General features: G+C 40.4%; 1 protein-coding gene across 17 annotated transcripts in view; it reads right to left on the bottom strand.

Annotated features, from left to right (window-relative positions):
- The window catches only part of PLEKHA5 (pleckstrin homology domain containing A5), a 240472-nt gene that overhangs the window by 11595 nt on the left and 208742 nt on the right, over nt 1-20135 (bottom strand). For 11 of the 17 annotated variants that reach the window (XM_089769630.1, XM_075897764.2, XM_089769580.1 and 8 more), the window contains 6 exons: nt 17629-17730; nt 15677-15788; nt 15403-15449; nt 14291-14479; nt 13454-13574; nt 10442-10557 (listed from right to left, as the gene is read on the bottom strand). In XM_089769630.1, the coding sequence (XP_089625756.1) occupies nt 10442-10557; nt 13454-13574; nt 14291-14479; nt 15403-15449; nt 15677-15788; nt 17629-17730 (687 nt within the window). The remainder of the gene's footprint in view (nt 1-10441; nt 10558-13453; nt 13575-14290; nt 14480-15402; nt 15450-15676; nt 15789-17628; nt 17731-20135) is intronic. The other 6 variants (XM_075897773.2, XM_075897812.2, XM_089769602.1 and 3 more) reach the window with 1 other exon arrangement.

Raw genomic sequence — 20135 nt, 5'->3', positions numbered from 1 at the left:
AAATTACATCATGGTAGAACATGGCTTAATGTTAAAAATGAGTGCTCACTGTAGGGGCATTCAACTCCATTATCATTCAGCTCATTGTAGCACCTAACAGTTTTAGTTATGGACTAAGGATTTTAGATACTGTGCAACTGAATAGTCAAGTAGCCACATAAAAATCTTAGCAGTTACACAACTATTTGATAGTCTCTGGGGGTGGGGTTGGCAATCAGTGGACTCCCAACCCCATTCCTAGGGAGCCCCCTGCCCACCATGCGCTGCCGCCTCCCACTGGCATCCTGCACAGACCGGCTCCCACCTGCTGCCCTGTGCTGCAGCCTCTGATACAGGTGGCAGCAGTGAGGAGCTGATAAGAAATGGCTTTTAAGCCAGCTCCCCCTAGCAGTGATTCCTGCCTGCCCCCTCAGCTGCCTCTATTGGAGGCTGCAAGGGGGTGGGCAGGTAAATCTGCAAACCGGCAAGCCAGCTTCCCCGGCATATGAGCTCCAGCCTGGCCCCCTCACCCTCCATGCAGTGCAGTGGGAGGGGAACAGGCAGAACCAGTGCTCATGGGGAGCTTGCGTTTAAGCCAGCTCTTTATGGGCACTGGCTCCTGCTCCCCGCCCCCTTGCGCCCTCTGATACAGAAGCTGTAGGAGGTGGGGGGGAGGGGACATGCGTGTAGTCAAGACGATTAACCGATTAGTCCAGGCTAATCAGTTAATCCTGTAATCTGCATGTTGACATCCTGATCACGGACCAGTACAAACAGAACAAAAACATGGCAGTCTTTGACTAGACTGCATATTTAACACTGCTAGTTAACATGTTTCTAACAATGTAATTTTCCAGTTTAAATAAGCTGGAAATGAGAATTGTATAATTTTTAAATGATGCACACTACAGATTGTTTTAGATGCTTTTTCCAATCAAAATGAAATGCATTTAAATTTATCTTCAGTTGTTTCACCTAATCAAGTGACTTTATGAGATCATTACCTGAAACACTGAATTAAGAGCACAGCATAAAATGTCAGTGAAAGCACAATTTTGAAGAGATTTTTCAAAACTGCATGGCGTAAGCAACAGAAATGCATAAAAATTCAATTAAATATTTTAACAGGTGAAATACACATATAGACTTGAAAATATTTTCACTTGGGTCCTCAACCGTGTAACTCAGGGATGGGCAACCAGAAATGGTGGGTGGGCCACAGCAGTCCACAGCCCACTGGGGTTCCACCTGCAGCCTTGAGGACCTTGTCTGCTGCCCTCCCCCATGTGGCTCTTGCGCACTGGGGCATTGGAGCCCCACACGTACCTGCTCCTCTCTCTCCTTCCTAGCACTTGAATCGTCTAATTCACTCTCCATCCCCATTCCCTCTCCCTTCCAGAACTGGAATGTCACAAACAGCTGATTCACAGTGTCCCATGTGCCAGGAGGGAGGGGGGAGAAGTAGGAAATGCAAGGCTCTGGTGCCCCAGTATGCAAGAGGCACGTAGAGATGGGGGGGCAGACAGAGCGTCCGTGGGCCACATCTCTACTCTAACTGTATCCATGTGGGTAGACCAAGGAGCCCATGTAGAACCAGATGTGAATTTGGGACATTATTGTTTTGGATTTTTAAAAAGTAGTCCAAAACTCCCTAATTACTATTAGATTACAATGAAGAATAATCTAAATAGAAGGCCTTGATTTAGAGAGTTCTCCCATCACTAGTGACCAAGCTGATCACAAATAATGCAATCTTTATGGCAGGTGGTGACCTTGCTTTCTGTTTGCAGATTCTCTCAAGTTTCAGAATGACCAGAGAGATATGTACTAAGGACTAAATATGGAGAGTCCTGCAAATCTGTGGAGATCCGCTTTATATCCATGGGTATCTGCAATCCGCAGATATCCATGGTTCCTTTTTTGCAGATACAATTTTTTTTTTTAATTTAGAACCCTGAAAATGTAGTGTAACCCTCTGGTACAGTGAATAACTGTCCCTCAGATTCTCTAAAGTACAGAAGAAACTATGTGAAACTCTAAAGCAGCATGGAGGCTAGTGGAGCACCCACAGGGATAGCCATTCAAAGAATCTCAGTTACTGCACAAGGTGAGTAACACTCTTCTTCTGAGGAATATTCCTGTGGGTGGCTCCACTTTATGTGACTATTAAGCATTGTTCCTCAGGGGAAGTGAGGGACTTTGGAACAGTGTAATTGATGATGGATAAAATTCTGAGTTCAAATTGAGTGTCTGATGACTGCTACTCTGTAGCATAGTGCTTTGTGATGGCTGATGCCCAAGTTGCTGCTCTGCAAATGTCAATAATGGGAACACTGTTGAAAAAAAGCTACGGATGCTGAAACTTCTCTGGCAGAGCACATACAGACTCCCATTGGGGCTTGTAAATGAAACTTTTGATAACAAAGGTGGATGAATCCCAATATCCGCTTGGACAGTTCTCTGCTTTGAGATGGTTTGCGCTACTGAGCATTCTGCTACAGATGAATAGTCTCGCAGATTTTTCTATATGTTTTTGCTTTTTCAATTTAGAAAGCTAATGCTCTTGGAGTGTCCAGTGTGTGGACAAATGCCTCATTTGCATGTGGTTTTGGAAAAACACAAATGAGTAAATTGGTTGTTTCAGATGAAAGGAGGCGGCAACCTTAGGTAGGAATTTAAAGTAATAGTGTATGGGACTGCCATTAGAGCGCCTAACTCCCCCAACTCATCTGGTGGATGTGGTGGTGTTGAGGAAAGCCACCTTCATACGTAAGAGGAGGATAGAGCAGGTGGCAAGCAGCTCAAATGTTTTTCCCATAAGTTCATACAAGATGAGATTGAGATCCCATGGAGGAATGGGTTCCTCATTTTGGGGGAAGTGTAGTCAGAAAGCCTGTGGGAAAATATTTAGTTGTTGGATGGGTAAATATGGTGCCCACATCCACCTCATTGGGAAGGCAGGATAAGGGACGCCCTGACGTTAGGGAGGTGGGGTGGGTTCTGGAGTGGCCTAAGGCACTTGCATGGGAAGGGCAGGGTTGGGGGCTTGATTACCCCTCACCCCCACCGAGTACCCTTGGTAAGTGGGAAAAATGTTGGCAAGATCTGTTTGTCTTGGGTGTTAAATGTTGAACGGTTTCCAAATATGCATATGTCTTTCTTGTAGTAATGTGGCATTAGAATGGTGGATGTGTCCCCAAGTCTTGTGTGAGTGATGAGGCATTGGGGAAAAATTTGACATGGGCACACCCTCTTTAGCAGGAATAGGAAGTATGTTTGTTTGGGCATGTAGACACTATTAGGATGACTCTCTGTGATGGATGGAAATGTAAAAATATGTATCTTACGAATCCAATTCTGAGAGCCAGTCTCCTTCTCCAACATTGGAATTATAGTTCTTGGTGTCACCATTTTGGAATATTGTGTTTTTACTAGTTTTCTTAGATCCACCTGCCCACCTTTTTCTGAGTTAGAAAATAGCATGAGTGAAAAAGATCTCTCCCTCTTTCTGTATTGGTACTGGTTCCACTGCACCTAAGTATAACATGGGTTATTTCCTGTTCTAGCACGTACTCAGGAGAGTGATTCCTGAAGAGGAGGTGGGGAAAGTGTATGGGTAGCTCAGATAAAGATAAAGGGAATAAAATAATCCTTTTGGATAATTTTATTTATCTGTAGCAATGGATTACAGACTTACTAAAATGTTGACCGGTTGATTTCCAGGCATTAGAGTGTGTGGCTGTCTCGTGCTTTTGACTACACCTTCAAAACGGTTGTCTCGAGGTGGATTAGGCTGTTGAAGTTTGGCTTTGATTTTTGTCCACGTCTGGTTTGTCTTTGGTTGCAACATTGGTAATATTACCTGTGATTTTGTGTGTACAGCAACAATTAGAATCTCTGGGTAGAATACCAGACATTTCTTTTTATTTGCAGGGGTATAGATCAGTAGAGATTTTAATGTTGCCTTCCAATCTTTAAAGGTACGGAGAGACTGATCTGTTTTGCCCTTGAATAATTTTGGGTCTTCAAAGGGCAAGCCCTTGGCTGTTGATTGGAATTTCTTGGGGGAACTCCAAGAGATGAAGCCATGATATCTGGTGCATGACTACAGATGAGCATGAAGCCATGTCTGTGGGGAGGCCTGGCACTGAAATGGCCTTTGGAAATATCAGTGTTAAACTGTTATTTTTTCTTAAATAATTTTCTGATACTTTCGAAAAAAGTGGGAATATTTGGACAGTAGGGTCTTGTAATTTAGCTATGTGTAGTGTTGCAGCTGAAGGCATCTAATTTCCTTCAGTCTCTGTCAAACTTTTTAAATTCTAGCATATGGTGTTGGTTTCCCCTCTTGTTTACTGCCTCTGCCACCAATGTTCCTTCTAATTTTTCCATCCATATGCAGAATACATTCTGCCATATGCATGCACATGTGCACCACCAATAGAAACAAAATCCTAGATATTTAAAAAGTCTTAAATTGTCAATTACTCCAGCAGGAGAAGTTAAGCATTTTAGAACTCACTACTCAAAGAATTTAAGTGTAAGAGAAAAATTATGAAATGCATGGACCACTCAGAACACTAAAATAACACTCTGAAAGAATAAAATTACAGAGAATACATGTGCATTACAGGAAGTATCAAGTAGTGACAAGAATAATACAAGTATATGGTGAGAGATGACTGTGGGCAACACAGACTGTGTGAGTGGGTTGTGAGACATTCCCAGATGGGGAACATGGGAGGGGGAGGTGAGGAGTGTGTGTGAGACAAACAGAAAGAAAGACATAATGATCTCATAGAATCATAGGACTGGAAGGGACCTCGAGAGGTCATCGAGTCCAGCCCCCCGCCCTCAAGGCAGGACCAAGCTCCGTCTACACAATCCCTGACAGATGTCTATCTAACCTGTTCTTAAATATCTCCAGAGAGGGAGATTCCACCACCTCCCTTGGCAATTTATTCCAATATTTGACCACCCTGACAGTTAGGAATTTTTCCTAATGTCCAATCTAAACCTCCCTTGCTGCACTTTAAGCCCATTACTCCTTGTCCTGTCCTCAGAAACCAAGAGGAACAAATTTTCTCCTTCCTCCTTGTGACACCCTTTTAGATATTTGAAAACCGCTATCATGTCCCCCCTTAATCTTCTTTTTTCCAAACTAAACAAGCCGAGTTCATGAAGCCTGGCTTCATAGGTCATGTTCTCTAAACCTTTAATCATTCTTGTCGCTCTTCTCTGTACCCTTTCCAATTTCTCCACATCTTTCTTGAAATGTGGCGCCCAGAACTGGACACAGTACTCCAGCTGAGGCCTAACTAGTGCAGAGTAGAGCGGCAGAATGACTTCACGAGTTTTGCTTACAACATACCTGTTGATACAACCTAGAATCATATTTGCTTTTTTTGCAACAGCATCACACTGTTGACTCATATTCAACTTGTGGTCCACTATGACCCCTAGATCCCTTTCCGCCATGATCCTTCCTAGACAGTCGCTTCTCATCTTGTATGTATGGAACTGATTGTTCCTTCCTAAGTGGAGCACTTTGCATTTCTCTTTATTAAACCTCATCCTGTTTACCTCTGACCATTTCTCTAACTTGCTAAGGTCGTTTTGAATTATGTCCCTATCCTCCAAAGAAGTTGCAACCCCACCCAGTTTGGTATCATCTGCAAACTTAATAAGCATACTCTCTATCCCAATATCTACATCATTGATGAAGATATTGAACAGTACGGGTCCCAAAACAGACCCTTGCGGAACTCCACTTGTTATCCCTTTCCAGCAGGATTTAGAACCGTTAACAACAACTCTCTGACTACGGTTATCCAGCCAATTATGCACCCACCTTATCGTGGCCCTATCTAAGTTATATTTGCCTAGTTTATCAATAAGAATATCATGCGAGACCGTATCAAATGCCTTACTAAAGTCTAGGTATATGACATCCACCGCTTCTCCCTTATCCACAAGGCTCGTTATCCTATCAAAGAAAGCTATCAGATTAGTTTGGCATGACTTGTTCTTCACAAACCCATGCTGGCTATTCCCTATCATTTTATTACCTTCCAAGTGTTTGCATATGATTTCCTTAATTACCTGCTCCATTATCTTCCCTGGGACAGACGTTAAACTGACAGGTCTGTAGTTTCCTAGGTTGTTCTTATTCCCCTTTTTATAGATGGGCACAATACTTGCCCTTTTCCAGTCTTCTGGAATCTCCCCTGTCTTCCATGATTTTTCAAAGATCATAGTTAAAGGCTCAGATACCTCCTCTATCATTTCCTTGAGTATCCTGGGATGCATTTCATCAGGACCTGGTGACTTGCTGACATCTAACTTTCCTAAGTGATTTTTAACTTGTTCTTTGTGTATCCTATCTTCTAAACTTACCCTCTCTCTGCTTGTATTCACTACGTTAGGCACACCTCCAGACTTCTCAGTGAAGACCGAAACAAAGAAGTCATTGAGCATCTCCGCCATTTCCAAGTTTCCTGTTACTGCTTCTCCTTCCTCCCTCATGCTGCTGTGCTTGCTTTGCTAATCAGCTGGGCAGTTTGTGAATCTCGCCTACATGGCCACCTAAGCACATGGCTTCCAGGGAATAGAGTCTACCAATAGTGAGTTTGATGTGAGGTGGGTAGAGTAAACACTTAATTGTGAGGTGGCACATAGTATTTTTGGCTGATCTTTTGCATGATGGCGGTGCTGTTGCTGGTGTCTGCTAGATGGTTTTGGCAGCCTCCATAGCAGAATGTTGATCAGTAATGCCGACTTTGCAGAGGCAGATGTCTGAAGCATGTCTAGTACTTTGCACTGTGATTCAGGTACCTCTTCTAGTGATATGTCCAAGGACTCTACCATCCTTTTCAAGAGTTCCTGGAATTGCTTGAAGTCAATCTCTGTGGGCATTACTGTTTCATCTAGTGACAAAGATGACAGGCTCACTAGTGGTAAGGCTTCATGGCCTGAGATTTCCTCAGTCATCTACTCCTGTGTTTGAGGGTGCTGTGATGAGTCATAATGGAGATCATGGTGCACTTGATCTTAGTGTGCTAGAGGTCCTGTGATGCTGAACTCTGTATATTGCCTACAGATCCCAGTAGGGCCAGTTTGGTGGGAATGGCATTGGGGGCACTATGTGTCTGTGAGGATGGAATCCCCATCTCTGGAGATATTTAAGAGTAGGTTAGATAAATGTCTATCAGGGATGATCTAGACAGTATTTGGTCCTGCCATGAGGGCAGGGGGCTGGACTCTATGACCTCTCGAGGTCCCTTCCAGTCCTAGTATTCTATGATTCTATGAGGAGTGGAACTCTGGTCAGTAGTATGACCCAGGTTTGGGTGAGGAGTGATGAGCTGTATACATCACCCCTTCATCCTCACTAGAGATAGGAGGGGCTAAACTAGGTGGAATGGTCAGGTGGTTTGGTACTGATCAAGTTGGAGTGCCATCGGTACACAAGAGCGGAGATTTTGATATAGAAGAGACCAAAATGCCTGTATGTCTCAGGACCTGGCACAGTACTGTGAATGCTGGTACTGATGTCAGTGTTGTTGATGGTATGGGAGTGAGAGCAGTAGCTGCTGGTGCCGAGGGTCTTGTGCAAGTACCATAGGTGGCACCAATGTGTGCTCCTTAATGCCAAATGTCTTTCTGGCTCTATAGGTACTGAAGTGGAGGGTTTTATTTTGCCCTATGAGTCTCTGTTAGAGCTTGCTCACTTAGGGTCTTTAGCTCTCCCAGAATCTGCAATACCAGAAGGTCCTGGTAGTTTACGTTGAAGATCCCTAACTTTTCTCATGCTGGCTTTGAGAATGCAGCAATGCAGACACTTCTGAGGAATGCATGTCTTGTTGAGACAGCACGCACACGGCATATGTCTCCATCAGAGACAGGGACTGACAGTCTGTAAGTCAGTCACCATTTGAATCCTGGCAATCCACGCATGCCGAGTTCTGTCCCAAGTAAGAAAGGAACATTAACTCTACAGAAGCCTAAACTTATCTTACTGAGAAGAATAAAAGATAATATTTTGTTATAAATAAAATAAGTATAACGAGTAACAACAAACTAATTACTAAGTATAATAGAAATTAACTAATCTAAAGGTAGAGGATACTGTTAACTGTTCTAACAAGCCAAAGGTGTCAGAGAAAAAACTGAGGGACAGTTGGTCATGCAGTGCTATGTAACTGCATGAATCAGTGTGAAACAGCAATGGCATGCATATGACCTAATGAAACTTTGCTATCACTAAATCTCTGATTCGAAGCGCAAGGCACACAGACACCTACATCTGAGTATCCAGGGAGACATTCCTCAAAGAAGCATAAGTTTGGCACCCACATATTGCTTCCTCACAACTAATTTACTGTAAAATACACCAGCACTCTAGCTGCTCATCTTCTGCCAAATGAACAAAAACGTATCAGTAACTTTTGTCTAAACTAGAAATAATACCCACTGCTGACAACAGGTGTCAGCAACATATTAGCTTTTTTCTCCTGAGAATAAGATTAGGAAATCATGTTAAACAATGGACAAGCAACTCAGTCTGAGTTTCTAGTACAACAATGTGGCAAAATGGACTAACATGATCCTTGCATGTATATCCCTATGGAGTCGGGGAGCAAATAGGAGGATAATGGAGGTTTTACCTCTATACAGGAGGCCCTGCTTTACGACCGCCCCATTTACGACCCCACGAACTTACGACCTTTTCCATAAGTGTGGAAGGGTCCGAAATTCCCTGATTTATGTCCTCGGCCCCGCGTTTAAGACAGCGTATGATGCCTGTCATAAATGCGGGCTCAAGTTACGATGCCTCTGACATGCGATGTTATCCCCAGAGCTGATCACGTCGCAAATTGGGGGCAGCCTGTATATAGCATTGATGAGGCTACTAAAATACTGCACACAGTCCTGGTGTCCACGTGAAAAAAAGTTGAAAGACTGGATAAGGCAAAGAAAAGTCTCACAAAAAAGATTTAAAGGCCAGGGAAAACGTCATACCGCAACAGATTTACAGCTCAATCTGTTTACCTTATTAAAAAAGATGGACAGGAAAACAATTACAGTGTATATGTACTCACCAAGAAAAACTGAGTAATAAATGAGCTCTTTAATCCAGCTAAGAAAGACGTAACAAAAAATACCAATGGTGGCTGAATCCAGACACATTCAATTCAGTAATTAGTCTTCACCAGGTAGGGTGATTAAACAGTGTACAAAACTACCAAGGAAACTGGCACATTGTCTCTTAAAGTCTCCAGATCAAGATAAAACACCTTTCTGGTAGATAAAACTTTAGCCAAACACAAGTTATTGGGTTCAAGACAGGGTGGCTCAGATTTAATGGTCTGTGATATACAGCAGGTCAGACAAGAATCTAATTATCCCTTCTGGCCTTAAAATAAATAAATAAATAAATATGAATGGGTACAGCTAGACACAATTTAGCTGCAAGCATAGACCAAGACAAACCGTGTTCAGAACCATTTCTGAAACTTCATTTAAAGGGTTTAAGGTATTTTCTGCATGGTTTTGAACATGGTTCATCTTGTTCTATGATTACAGTTAAATTACATTAAGTAGTAATAGACAATTTTCATACTACAGACAAGGTTGAAGACTAATAATGTAGTTTTGGACACTGATTTTTCAAACAAACACTCTTATGTCATGAATGATGACAAAGTCAGAATACTGTCTTTTAGACAGTAATCTCTTCTCTGAATTCACATTTCTGTTCTCTTGCTTCTGCCTCCTAAAATCCTTTTAGTTTTCTCTTCTATTTTCTCCCTAACTCCTTCTCTCCCTACTCCCTTTTCCGATCTTAGTTATTCTGTCTTCTTCCTTCATCCCACATTATCTGGCCTCTTATCTGAAAATCACCAAAAGTTCAGTACAATGTATTGTGCCCTCAATTGTTCTGGTTTTTTCAGCTGTCTGCAAAATCATTTTGGGGTTGGAAAAAGAACCAATTTACCAACAGAGGTTGATGATATGCTGTCCCTTTGCCCAACAACAACAAAGGCATTTTGAAAAGCCAAGCATAAAAGGCAGTACTTTGTTCTTTAATTTTGTACTGGACATGACTCACTCATGCAAAACTTAAGTTAGCAATAATACTGGTGACTACTAGAAAAATTAAAGAGCCTAATTTTAAGCCCTCAATTGTTCAATAGCTTTATCACCAACATTTAACACTTTACCAATTCAAATGTAATGAAGTCTACAGGGTTCTAGCACACGTGAATTTTAAAATGCTAACATTCTTTACTTATGAACTGAATGTACTAAGATGACATCATATAGTCCTTTTTAAGCCAGTGGAATGTTTCTCTTTCATTTCTTTTAAATAAAAGTTTTTGAAGTAACTAAAGGGCCAGAAATTAATCTTGGAAAACAAACACACTGTTGTAAATCTCAATACTTGCACATTTTTAAATACCATTCTTAGGTCTATCTTCTTGTTTTTCCTTAGCGTGACATAAGAGGCTATTGTTGAAGATTCTGGAGTTGGAGATTTGGTTCTGGGAGGCACAACTCCAACAGGAAAATGTGAGCCTATAAAGTAATAAAACATCATCTTTAAGTGTTATGCAAAATGGAATACAAAAATACTGTATTGTTTGTCATAAAACAGGTTAGGATGTAAATTCATTAATTCATGAACTACCAGTCTCTTATTTACCATAAAAGTCATTATGTCTAACTAGAATAGCTGCAGGTTTTTTCCTACGTAAATAAACCCAGTTAAACTGAAATCTAGTCAGTATTGAATCAGTATGTTAAATGTGAACAGCAAAGCTTTTTTTGTTTTAAATTAGACTTGTTCCTGCTTTGCTTATTCACGATACATAAAGAAAACCCCAAATACTTGGGCTTTCACAATTTTTTGTCCCTTTGCGGGGATTTTTCCCTTAAAAATATCTGGAATGTCAGCTGAAGTTTTCTTTGGTTTGGCTGGAAGAATCAGTGTGGGTCTCAGAAGATTGTTACTGTCTTAACTGGAGCAGAAGGATGCATCTTTAACTAAGGTTTCCTTTCTCCAAAATGTTAATTAGTCATAGAAGGATTTTTTTAAATAGACAAGACAAGACCTGAATTTGTACTGCCAGGAAATGCTGAGTATCTGCCTAACACAAACATTTCAAGAAACTCTTCAGGCCTTTTTTTAAGTCATCAAAACAGTAAAACAAAGGCCACAAGTCTATTTTTCTTTTCTTTTGCAGATCTCTAATTTCTAGAGATTTACAAATCACAAACTGCTATTTTTAAAGTATTTTTTCTTTCTTGGTGGATGAAAAACAAATGAAAAGAAAATAATTGACAAAGGGAAACAATAAATAGTAAAGTACACAAAGTAAACAAGAATTGAAATGCCCTCTTCTGATCTCTTATTTTCTTTCAGATGTACCCATTATGTGTGGCTCTAGTTACCGTAGGTCTTGTCTACATGGTGAGGCAATAGAAATCACAGTACTGTGATTTCTAACACACATGAAGATGTTGAACATTATTCTGTCAGACCCTGCTGGTGTTCATTCAAAGCTTTCAGTATGCTTTAACATACTGCTTGGTTAAAACCATTGGAAACAATGCATACCAACAGGTCTATATGGACCAATTAATGCATAATACCTTAATACATTTTAGAAATCACATCCCCATAGTGTGCATTATCCCAACATATAGAGCCCTTACTCGTGGCTTCTTACAACAGTAAGCAAAATAAATTGAGAGAGAAGTATGATTTTTAAGTTGAACTCTGCTGAAAATGTCTGGATTATGAAGGAATGGAAAGATTAACTGAAATAATTAACCAATATGATGTTTCTGAATGTAGACAACTAAGAAAATACTAACTGCTTATATTGTCCTTTATGCTGTGGGTAAAGAGAATTAGATAAAATTAAGTGCATTAGAAGATTAAGTGTTCACTGGGTGGAACAAACAGTAACAGCTACAATAAAATTACCTCCATTTACTGGTAAGAGAAAGAATCTGCCTTTCATTTGCCACTTCTGAGGCTGTAGCTATTTTTAAATGCCTTTAAATTACCTCTCCATTTTTGAGACACAAGATGGGTGAGGTAATATCTTTTATTGGGCCAACTTCTGTTGGTGAGAGAGAAAACAGGTTTCTGTGCTTACATAGAGCTCTTCAGGTCTGGGAACACTTCTCCATTTATGGACCAAGATAACCCATCACATGATGGGTTTTAAAAAAATCACTTCTGCTTTATTTAGTCAATGCAGCTTTCAGTTACTTATTTTCATCTCATTAACAGCTCTCTTCATATGATCTGCAACTTAAGTAGGTCAATACATTCTGTGTATTTTTAAAAGGGTAACTAGTGCTTCGATGAATGTGATTATAAGACTAAAGTTAAGGTTCCCACATAAACCCTTCATCTTTAAAAAACTAAATGAAGGGGGATTTACTTTTAAGCTAATACAACACCCTAGCATATGCCAGGATGGTGCTGACATGCAAACGTTTAGGTGGGCATTATTCGATAGTGCAGTTTTGCATATTTATTATTTTGTGTGACACATTAAATGCTGCTGCTTCTCCAAAACTATACAACATAAAACCAAACAGTTAACTAATGACACCCCTTTAGGCCACAGTCAGCAATGTACCATAACAGAACCTCATGTGCATGCTGAGTCATTGTGTCAGAACGGAAGCCAGTACCTGATTAGCACAGAACATTTGCAGATATTTGGGGGGAGGGAGGCGTAAGGGAGGCTGATTTTAGGGCATCATCCTTGGATGGCTCCCTCAATCTGGCAAATGGGGGTGTAACACCTATTGGTAAATTAAAGGGATTTTGAAAACTGCCTTTTCCACAAAACTTTTAAAAAGCTATTTTACATGTTTTAACAAGCGGTATTAGATTCCTTAAGCGAATGACCAAGGTGAAGGAATCTACCATATGGACTATGTGAAAAAGAGAAAATGAGGCATTCAGCAACACCACAGAACTTTACTGTGAGTATATTCCAAGAGCAATAACATTAAATCTATTGTATCACAAAACAAAAGGCAATTCAACAGTCACAAGATTAAACAAAACAAACATTATTCCTTCCCTTGAGAGAGTTTGAAAATTCTGTGCTGCTGCTTTTTTGGACATTTTTGGTAACATTGTTTCAAGTTGGATTAAAAAACAGCATAAGGGCAAGGACAAAAAATGGATAATGGTTCAAGGGAGTGATGTGTGTGGGACATGAAGAATGCCAATTGACAGTGTCAATAATGATTGTGGGGTTGTTGAGCATAAAGTTTGATTTTTCTGTGATTTGAATGCAATCCTTTTGTTGCATAAATAAATCATTTATTGTGGAAGCTGTTTCATTTCCATCAAGCAACAGACATACCCCTCTCTCTTTCACTCTCATATTTTTTAAGAGACTGAAAAAACAGGATGGAAATCAACATGTTTAGAACTAACCTTTAGTTGTAGAAGTTTCTGACTCTGAAACTGGTTCTGTTTTTTCTTCACCATTAGACTCATCAACTTCGGCCACTGTTGTTAACTCTGGCTCACTCTTATAAAGTCTGTAATCTGGACCCTAGAAGAATGCAATAGTAAAAGGTAACCAACAATGATGTAATGTTTAAGTGTTAGTATCTTAATCAAACAACTATGCTGTAGCTGATTTTGCTCTCTTTTAAAATTGATATTTTTGTAAGCCATAGCTCCATTGTTCAGGAGTTGGTGAAATGATAATTTTTTTCAATTAACTTGAAGCAAACAACTGCCAGAGACTTTCAAATGTAATATAAACTAAATCTGGCTGATGTGAAGGAGAAAAATTTACCATTATAATATAATACTAACTCTAAGAAACAAAAATTAATTATAAAAAGGCTTTAACAGATACTTAATTGCCAGGACTGTGGTTTTGTAGTGTAACAAGAGTTCAGAAAAACTTGATTTTGAAAAAGTCATCAAATATATTAAATCAGGGGTTCTCAAACTTTGTGATACTGTGACCCCCCCCTCTAAGTTGTTTGCGACCCCCTGGGGGGTCGGGACCCACAATTTGAGAAACATGGTATTAAATCATCATGAAAGTCTTGTTTTGATGTTTAATTCTTAGAACACATTTATAAGCATGGTATATCAGATAACTGTCAAATGCAAATGATGCAGCAAGAAATAAAATGAATTAGCCAAAAAGGGATTACACAGCACAGAAGTAGCAAGATGTCAAAATAAAGAGTGACTGTGCAGAGGATGGATGGAGAATGTCTGATGTACATTGTGGCAATTTTAGCCACTTACACAGTAAGATCCATTTCTCTGATATCCTTGAACTTGGTGCATCTTCTTTTCTTCCTGCAGATGTACTGGGCCCCTGCTATAACAGAGCAAGGAGCTGCTATCACTGGGCAGAGAGGGAATTATGGGAGGATGCTCTGTAAAGTCATAGGACCGAGGGAGTGGAGGACGAGGTGGGACTACTTCCTCTTCCTAAAGATTGTAGAATAGTCACCTTATTTAGATGTGTACACCTGTTACAATTATTTATAACTTTAAAAAAGTATAATACTGTAGCTATATAAGCGTTGTGTTTTGCAATTAAAGGGACACTGTCATACTAAAAAGATATATTAAACATGGTGCTAGTAATACCATCTAGAGTCATAGATATTGAAATACTTCTCTTTAAAACTCATCACCATTTACTATCTGCATGTTACTCAGTTAGTTATGCTTTCATTTCTCAGTTGTACTTTCTGCCGCTCGTTGACTCTCATGCTTCTGTTGCAAGTATTGATTTAATTACCCCACCCATTTTAACTGAAATTCAATATTTACTAAAAGTTTTTGCATATTAGATTTTCTATAGCCTTTAAACCCGAAATTTAAGCTTGACTTATAGCACGCAGTTGACACTGTCCCTTTAACGCTATGATTTCTAGACATTATAGGCATGATTTCCAGATGGGTTGAAAATTTAGAGCCCCACTGATTTAAATCTGTTGTTGGGGTGCTTGGTACATTTGAGAACCAGGCTCTATACATGAAGAGACATGTAAAACAGTATAATTTCTCTCTCCATGCAATGTGTGTATGGGGGTGGGGGGAATAGAGGAGAGGGAAAATCAGGCTTTACATTTTTGGGGTAGAGGTCTGAGAACAGAAAAGGTGAGGAATGGGGACATAGAACCATGAATTTGTAAGGATATGAAGTCACAGAAGAAATGGAAATTTTAGAATTGTGAGATTTTAACCTTCAAAATCCAATACTGTACATCTGCTAATTTATATATACACACAGTGAATACACATTGCAAATACTATTAAAAGAACAGAGAAATAATTTCTAGCAGCTAATAATTTTTAATTCAGAAATTCATTGATGCTAAAATGTAAAATCACTAAAATCATACCTCATTTTTATACTTAATAGCTGAAAAAGACTGTATTCCAATGGAACCTGTTTAAAAAAAACCATGAAAATCTATTTTCAATAAATATTAGGAACTAGCACAAAAACCCATAGTGGTATGACTATAAGATTCAAACACACACTTATCTCAACTGGTTAATCATTTCAGTTACACTTGTTTCCAGCAACTATGTCGTCAAACAGTTTCAGTCAAACAAAAAAACAAATATTTATTCCCTAATATAAATGCAGTTAAATAAAAGCAGCCCATTTACCTGACTCTGTAGAACTTCTTTGCTGCTTATGTTTACTCAAACCTTCCATGACATCTTGAATTCTCCAAAGTTCCTTCTGAATCTGCGCACGCTGTATACCTGCTGACTCAGTCTGCCAGTGAACAGACATTAGAAATGGGACAGCACATATAATATGTTGGAAGAACAAACAACTTTACTGACTGTAGACATAGCACATTCAAAGTTTTCCCTCCTTACTGAAAGGAATCAGGATTTAGGAAGCAATCTGATAATTGGCACTCTCTCTCCAATATAATGTCCACACTATCTGTAGGTTAGTGTAACCTCTTCAGAGCAGTAAGAGGAACAGCTACCATTACAATCATTGACCCTCACATATTCCAGCCACCTGATTCTTGGATCAGTAGCTTTGCAAATCTCATCTTCTAAAACAAAGATGAAGCAATTTCACAGTTTAGAGGGGTGGGAAACCTTGGGTCCGAGGGCCACACCTGGCCCCCCCAGACAATTCCATTTGGCCTCTGGGGGTCCAGTGGCAATGCAACACTGTGGAGGCTCCAGGGAGCATGTATAGAAACCTTATCCCAACCTCATCTGCAGTGCAGACCAGTCTCTTCCATAGGCGCATGCAGAAGAGGAGGTTGGAGGGAGAAGCCACACCACATCAAATGCTGGAGCCCTTTGGCTGCACCAGGCAGCAACAAAGGAGCCCTTTCCCCACTTGAGCACTTGCTGCCTTTCCCAGCACTGGGCAGCCAGGTGCAGCACATCAAGTGCTACAGTCCTCTCTCTACACTGGGCAGCCAGGCGGCAGCAGGGAAACAGCTGGAGCCCCTTCCCAGCCTGGTTCGGCTTTAGCAGGGAACCACACCAAGCAGCCGCTTCCTTCAATTAGGCACCCTTTACAGAGGATGGAGAAACAACAGCTGGGCCAGCCCCCAAACTTCTTCCCCACCTTTTTGGGATCTTCTCACTTTTGTGTGGCCCCCGACTGATTTTTCTTGCAGGGGTCAGTGGCCCTCTGATTCAAAATAGGTTCCCCACACCATTTCACTAGTGATATAGGACAAAATATATCAGAACCTACAAAGGAGAATGGAAACAGAAGACTTCACCACTGAACACATTACTACAGCTCTGCTCTGTGGGATGATTCTTCACATGCTGAGCTATTTCCATGTCTGTCACTGGCTAAAAGGGAACACTATCAGTACAGACTGGTGGGTGGGCTGATCAACATGAAAGTAGCATGACTGACCATGTAGAGTTGTTTGTATCTGTCCAGACTTTCAGAAGGAGCTACTCTACATTGGTGAATAAACAGTAGGCCAATGTACACCCAGAAACACACAATTTTTGCCAATAGATATGCTGTGTTCTTATTTCCATGCTCCTGACACTCACCTGCAAAAGTCTTTCCATGGTTGTGTGGAGAAAAGATGCATGTCTTGTGGTGCTGCTTTATTTCCCTGCACTCTATACCCTCCACCTACTTATTGCATTAGAAATATAAGACTTGTCATCACGCTAGGTACATCACATCAGGTACCTACAAGCTATTTTTGCTTGGTTTTGCTAGCACTGATTTAACTCAGCTGCCTGACAGTCACTTAGGAAAAAGAATTTGTGTTAAATTTCCAACAATTAAGCCTTGGAAAAAAGTCCATTTCTGCGGCTCCTTCAAGGGCACATTAAGAAAAAATAAGGAAGACTAGACACGATATTCCTCATAGTTTCCAAGTAAAAAACAAAACAAAAGCAACACCTCAGGGCAAAAATGAAAGACAATATCGCTCCTCCTCCCTAAAAATCAAACTCTACACTACCAATTAGTCCTTTACAGTATTACAAATAATAAATAGCTTAAAAAAGCAACAAAGGAGGATACAATCATGAACGAAATAAAAAGTTGGTCTGTTTTAACCTTGTATTTAAAACAGATTTAAAATCACATTGCAATTCTTTTATACCTGAACTTCCCCAAGTCGGTCCAGCTGCTCTTGCATATGGTTCCTTGTAATTGTTACATCATATTCTAATTTGTCATACTCCCTCCATGCTCTTTCCAATTCCTTAATTAAGAAGGAAAGCAGTATTAAGATCTCACTTTATATGTTGGCAAACTGAAAAGAGATGTTACCAGGATAAAAAACTTGCACCTATTTTTTCTCAACCCAGCAGCACACCGGTTCAGCAGTACTTCTCAAGAACGAATTAAGAAATGCATTTTGGTCCTGTTTAAAAATAATTTTTCATTTTCAATTGGATTTTTACCTATTTTCTTCTGTGGGCAACAACGTAATAAAGGCAAAAAGTCTGTGCTTGCACCTGAGACTCTCTTTCTTGGAACCTTTGTATCCCAGGCTTAATTCTTCCCTCACATTCCAAACACAACTGGAGACAATGAAGGCAAACAAGACTCAATTATCACCGACAGCAGGCTAAATTTTGTCCATTTCCCCCTCACAAGATGCATTGGTGTATTTTTACTATTCTTTAAACAGGACCAAAGTAGGATGTTTAAGTCAGGATATTACAAAAATTCTAATTTTCCCCTCTGAGTTTTCCAGATGCTTTCAGGTTACTGCCACTGTATGCAACTGACCACGTTGCCAAGTCCAGATCATCTCGAGATCACTGTGCATGAAGCTCCCAAGATTTTCCTTCCATCATTACCCTTCATCATCTTGTCCTTGGGGGAGGGCTGTTCAAATCAGGATAGCTCTTTACAAGCAAGACCACAAGGAAAGGATGAAGGGCTGATGTGTGTGCTTCAGAAGTAGAGTGGATTATCTCTATCCATGGGTACTGAGGGTAAAAACTCACCCTTCTCTGGGGCCACAGTTTGAAGAGTCTGCTGCTGCCATCAAAGGCAAAGTAACTGAAGCCCAGCTTGTCCTTCAACATCAAGTAAAACCTGTGAAGTTGCCAGTTGGGTCATTTAGATTGGCCAGGTAATGCCTATTCTGCATTTCTGACCATTAATTAAGTGAGGATATTAATTCTTTTCTTCCTTTTACATGCTTTGCCTTTTTTCTCTAACAATGCTGGAATGGAGACAAGTTGGAGCATGACATGATTGTGCCTTTTTGGTCTTTGAAAGAGCAAGGTTTGTTTGACAGACATTGTCCTGTCAAAGAGGATCAGGATCAACTCTCCCTTCTTTCCCACACTCTTCCTCTATCCTTTTTATGTTTAATTTAAGATACCGGTGGGCTCTGGGCAGAGAGTTATTGCCAGGATGTCTCCTTTTGTGTTTGTTTTCATGGGTCAGACCAAAGTTTCCATGTATTGATGAGTACAGATTTGTGTCCTGACCCCTTTAAAAGTCTGTCTTGACTGATTTATGTTTGAGGATGAGGCTGGGAGCATTGGGCCAGGACAGGAAGCTATAGCAGGAATGGTATTTTCCATCTACTGAAATGGTTTTAGTGTGGAGAGGCCATGCCTGGTGTAGGAAAAAACATAACTTGTCTGCTTTCCCAGGCAAACTCCCACAGCATTGTATTTGATGGCACCCTAGTTAACTGGTTAGCTGGCTGTGGATGGCAGCGGAAGATGACGGGACTGTCTCCAGGAGGCAACAATGCTGTCCTCTACTCTTAGCTAGCCTAATACAGATTGGCCACAATCACAAAACACATTAGTAGAAGGCCCACTGTGACCTGAGGAGCCACTTGTGTGTTAAGAACTGCAGGAGATAGAAAAAGCAGTAGTGCTGTCCTCAAGTGCTCCTACGCGAATGAGAAGGAAAGCCATGCTGCTTGTGCCGTCCCCTCCTGTTTTAGTCCTGTTCCAGATCTGGAAAAGGATCGACCAGCTCTGTGTGAAACTCCCCATAATAGTTGGGACTGGCAATCTTTCCCAGAGTTGTTGTGAAAGGAAAGAAGGAGGTGACAGTGGCCAACTCTCCTTCATGAGTCTGGAGTCTCTGGGATTATGTATTCAATTAACTTTATGCACTGTGCATAAGTGGACTATTGTATTTAGTTTTGTATCAGCTATGTCATGGTGAGCCCGGAGCAGTCTCACTTTAGGATTAATGATAAGCAGTTCACATGATATTAAATACAACTAACCTTTTCTAGACAGGAGTATTGAACGCTATGTCTAAAAAAAGTCTCCCTCCTGAGTAAAGAAGCCCACTGAGAGACTATAAGTTCCAAATGACACAGAATGAAGAAAGCATTTAAATTTACAGTCAAGATGACTGTAACAAATGAGGTCCATAGCCTGTGCCTTCTGGAAGCCGAAAAAACTAATAAAAAAGTTGTCAGTAACAGTAACCCTATTCCCCAGCCATGACATAATGTCTAGTCAGCCTCTGACCATATAGGAGAGAGAAAAATCCACCATCAAAACAGTGGAAGACGAAGGGAACAATATTTACAGAGTGCAGAAATTTTCCATTTATTCAACTGGATGAAGGGCTATTGATTAAAATTTCTGTCTAGTGATAAGACATCCATCATGATAG

Source organism: Pelodiscus sinensis, chromosome 1 (assembly GCF_052426305.1).
Source record: "Pelodiscus sinensis isolate ZL-2025 chromosome 1, ASM5242630v1, whole genome shotgun sequence".
Taxonomy (NCBI): Eukaryota; Metazoa; Chordata; order Testudines; family Trionychidae; genus Pelodiscus; species Pelodiscus sinensis.
This window is presented reverse-complemented; position numbering and strand designations above follow the sequence as displayed.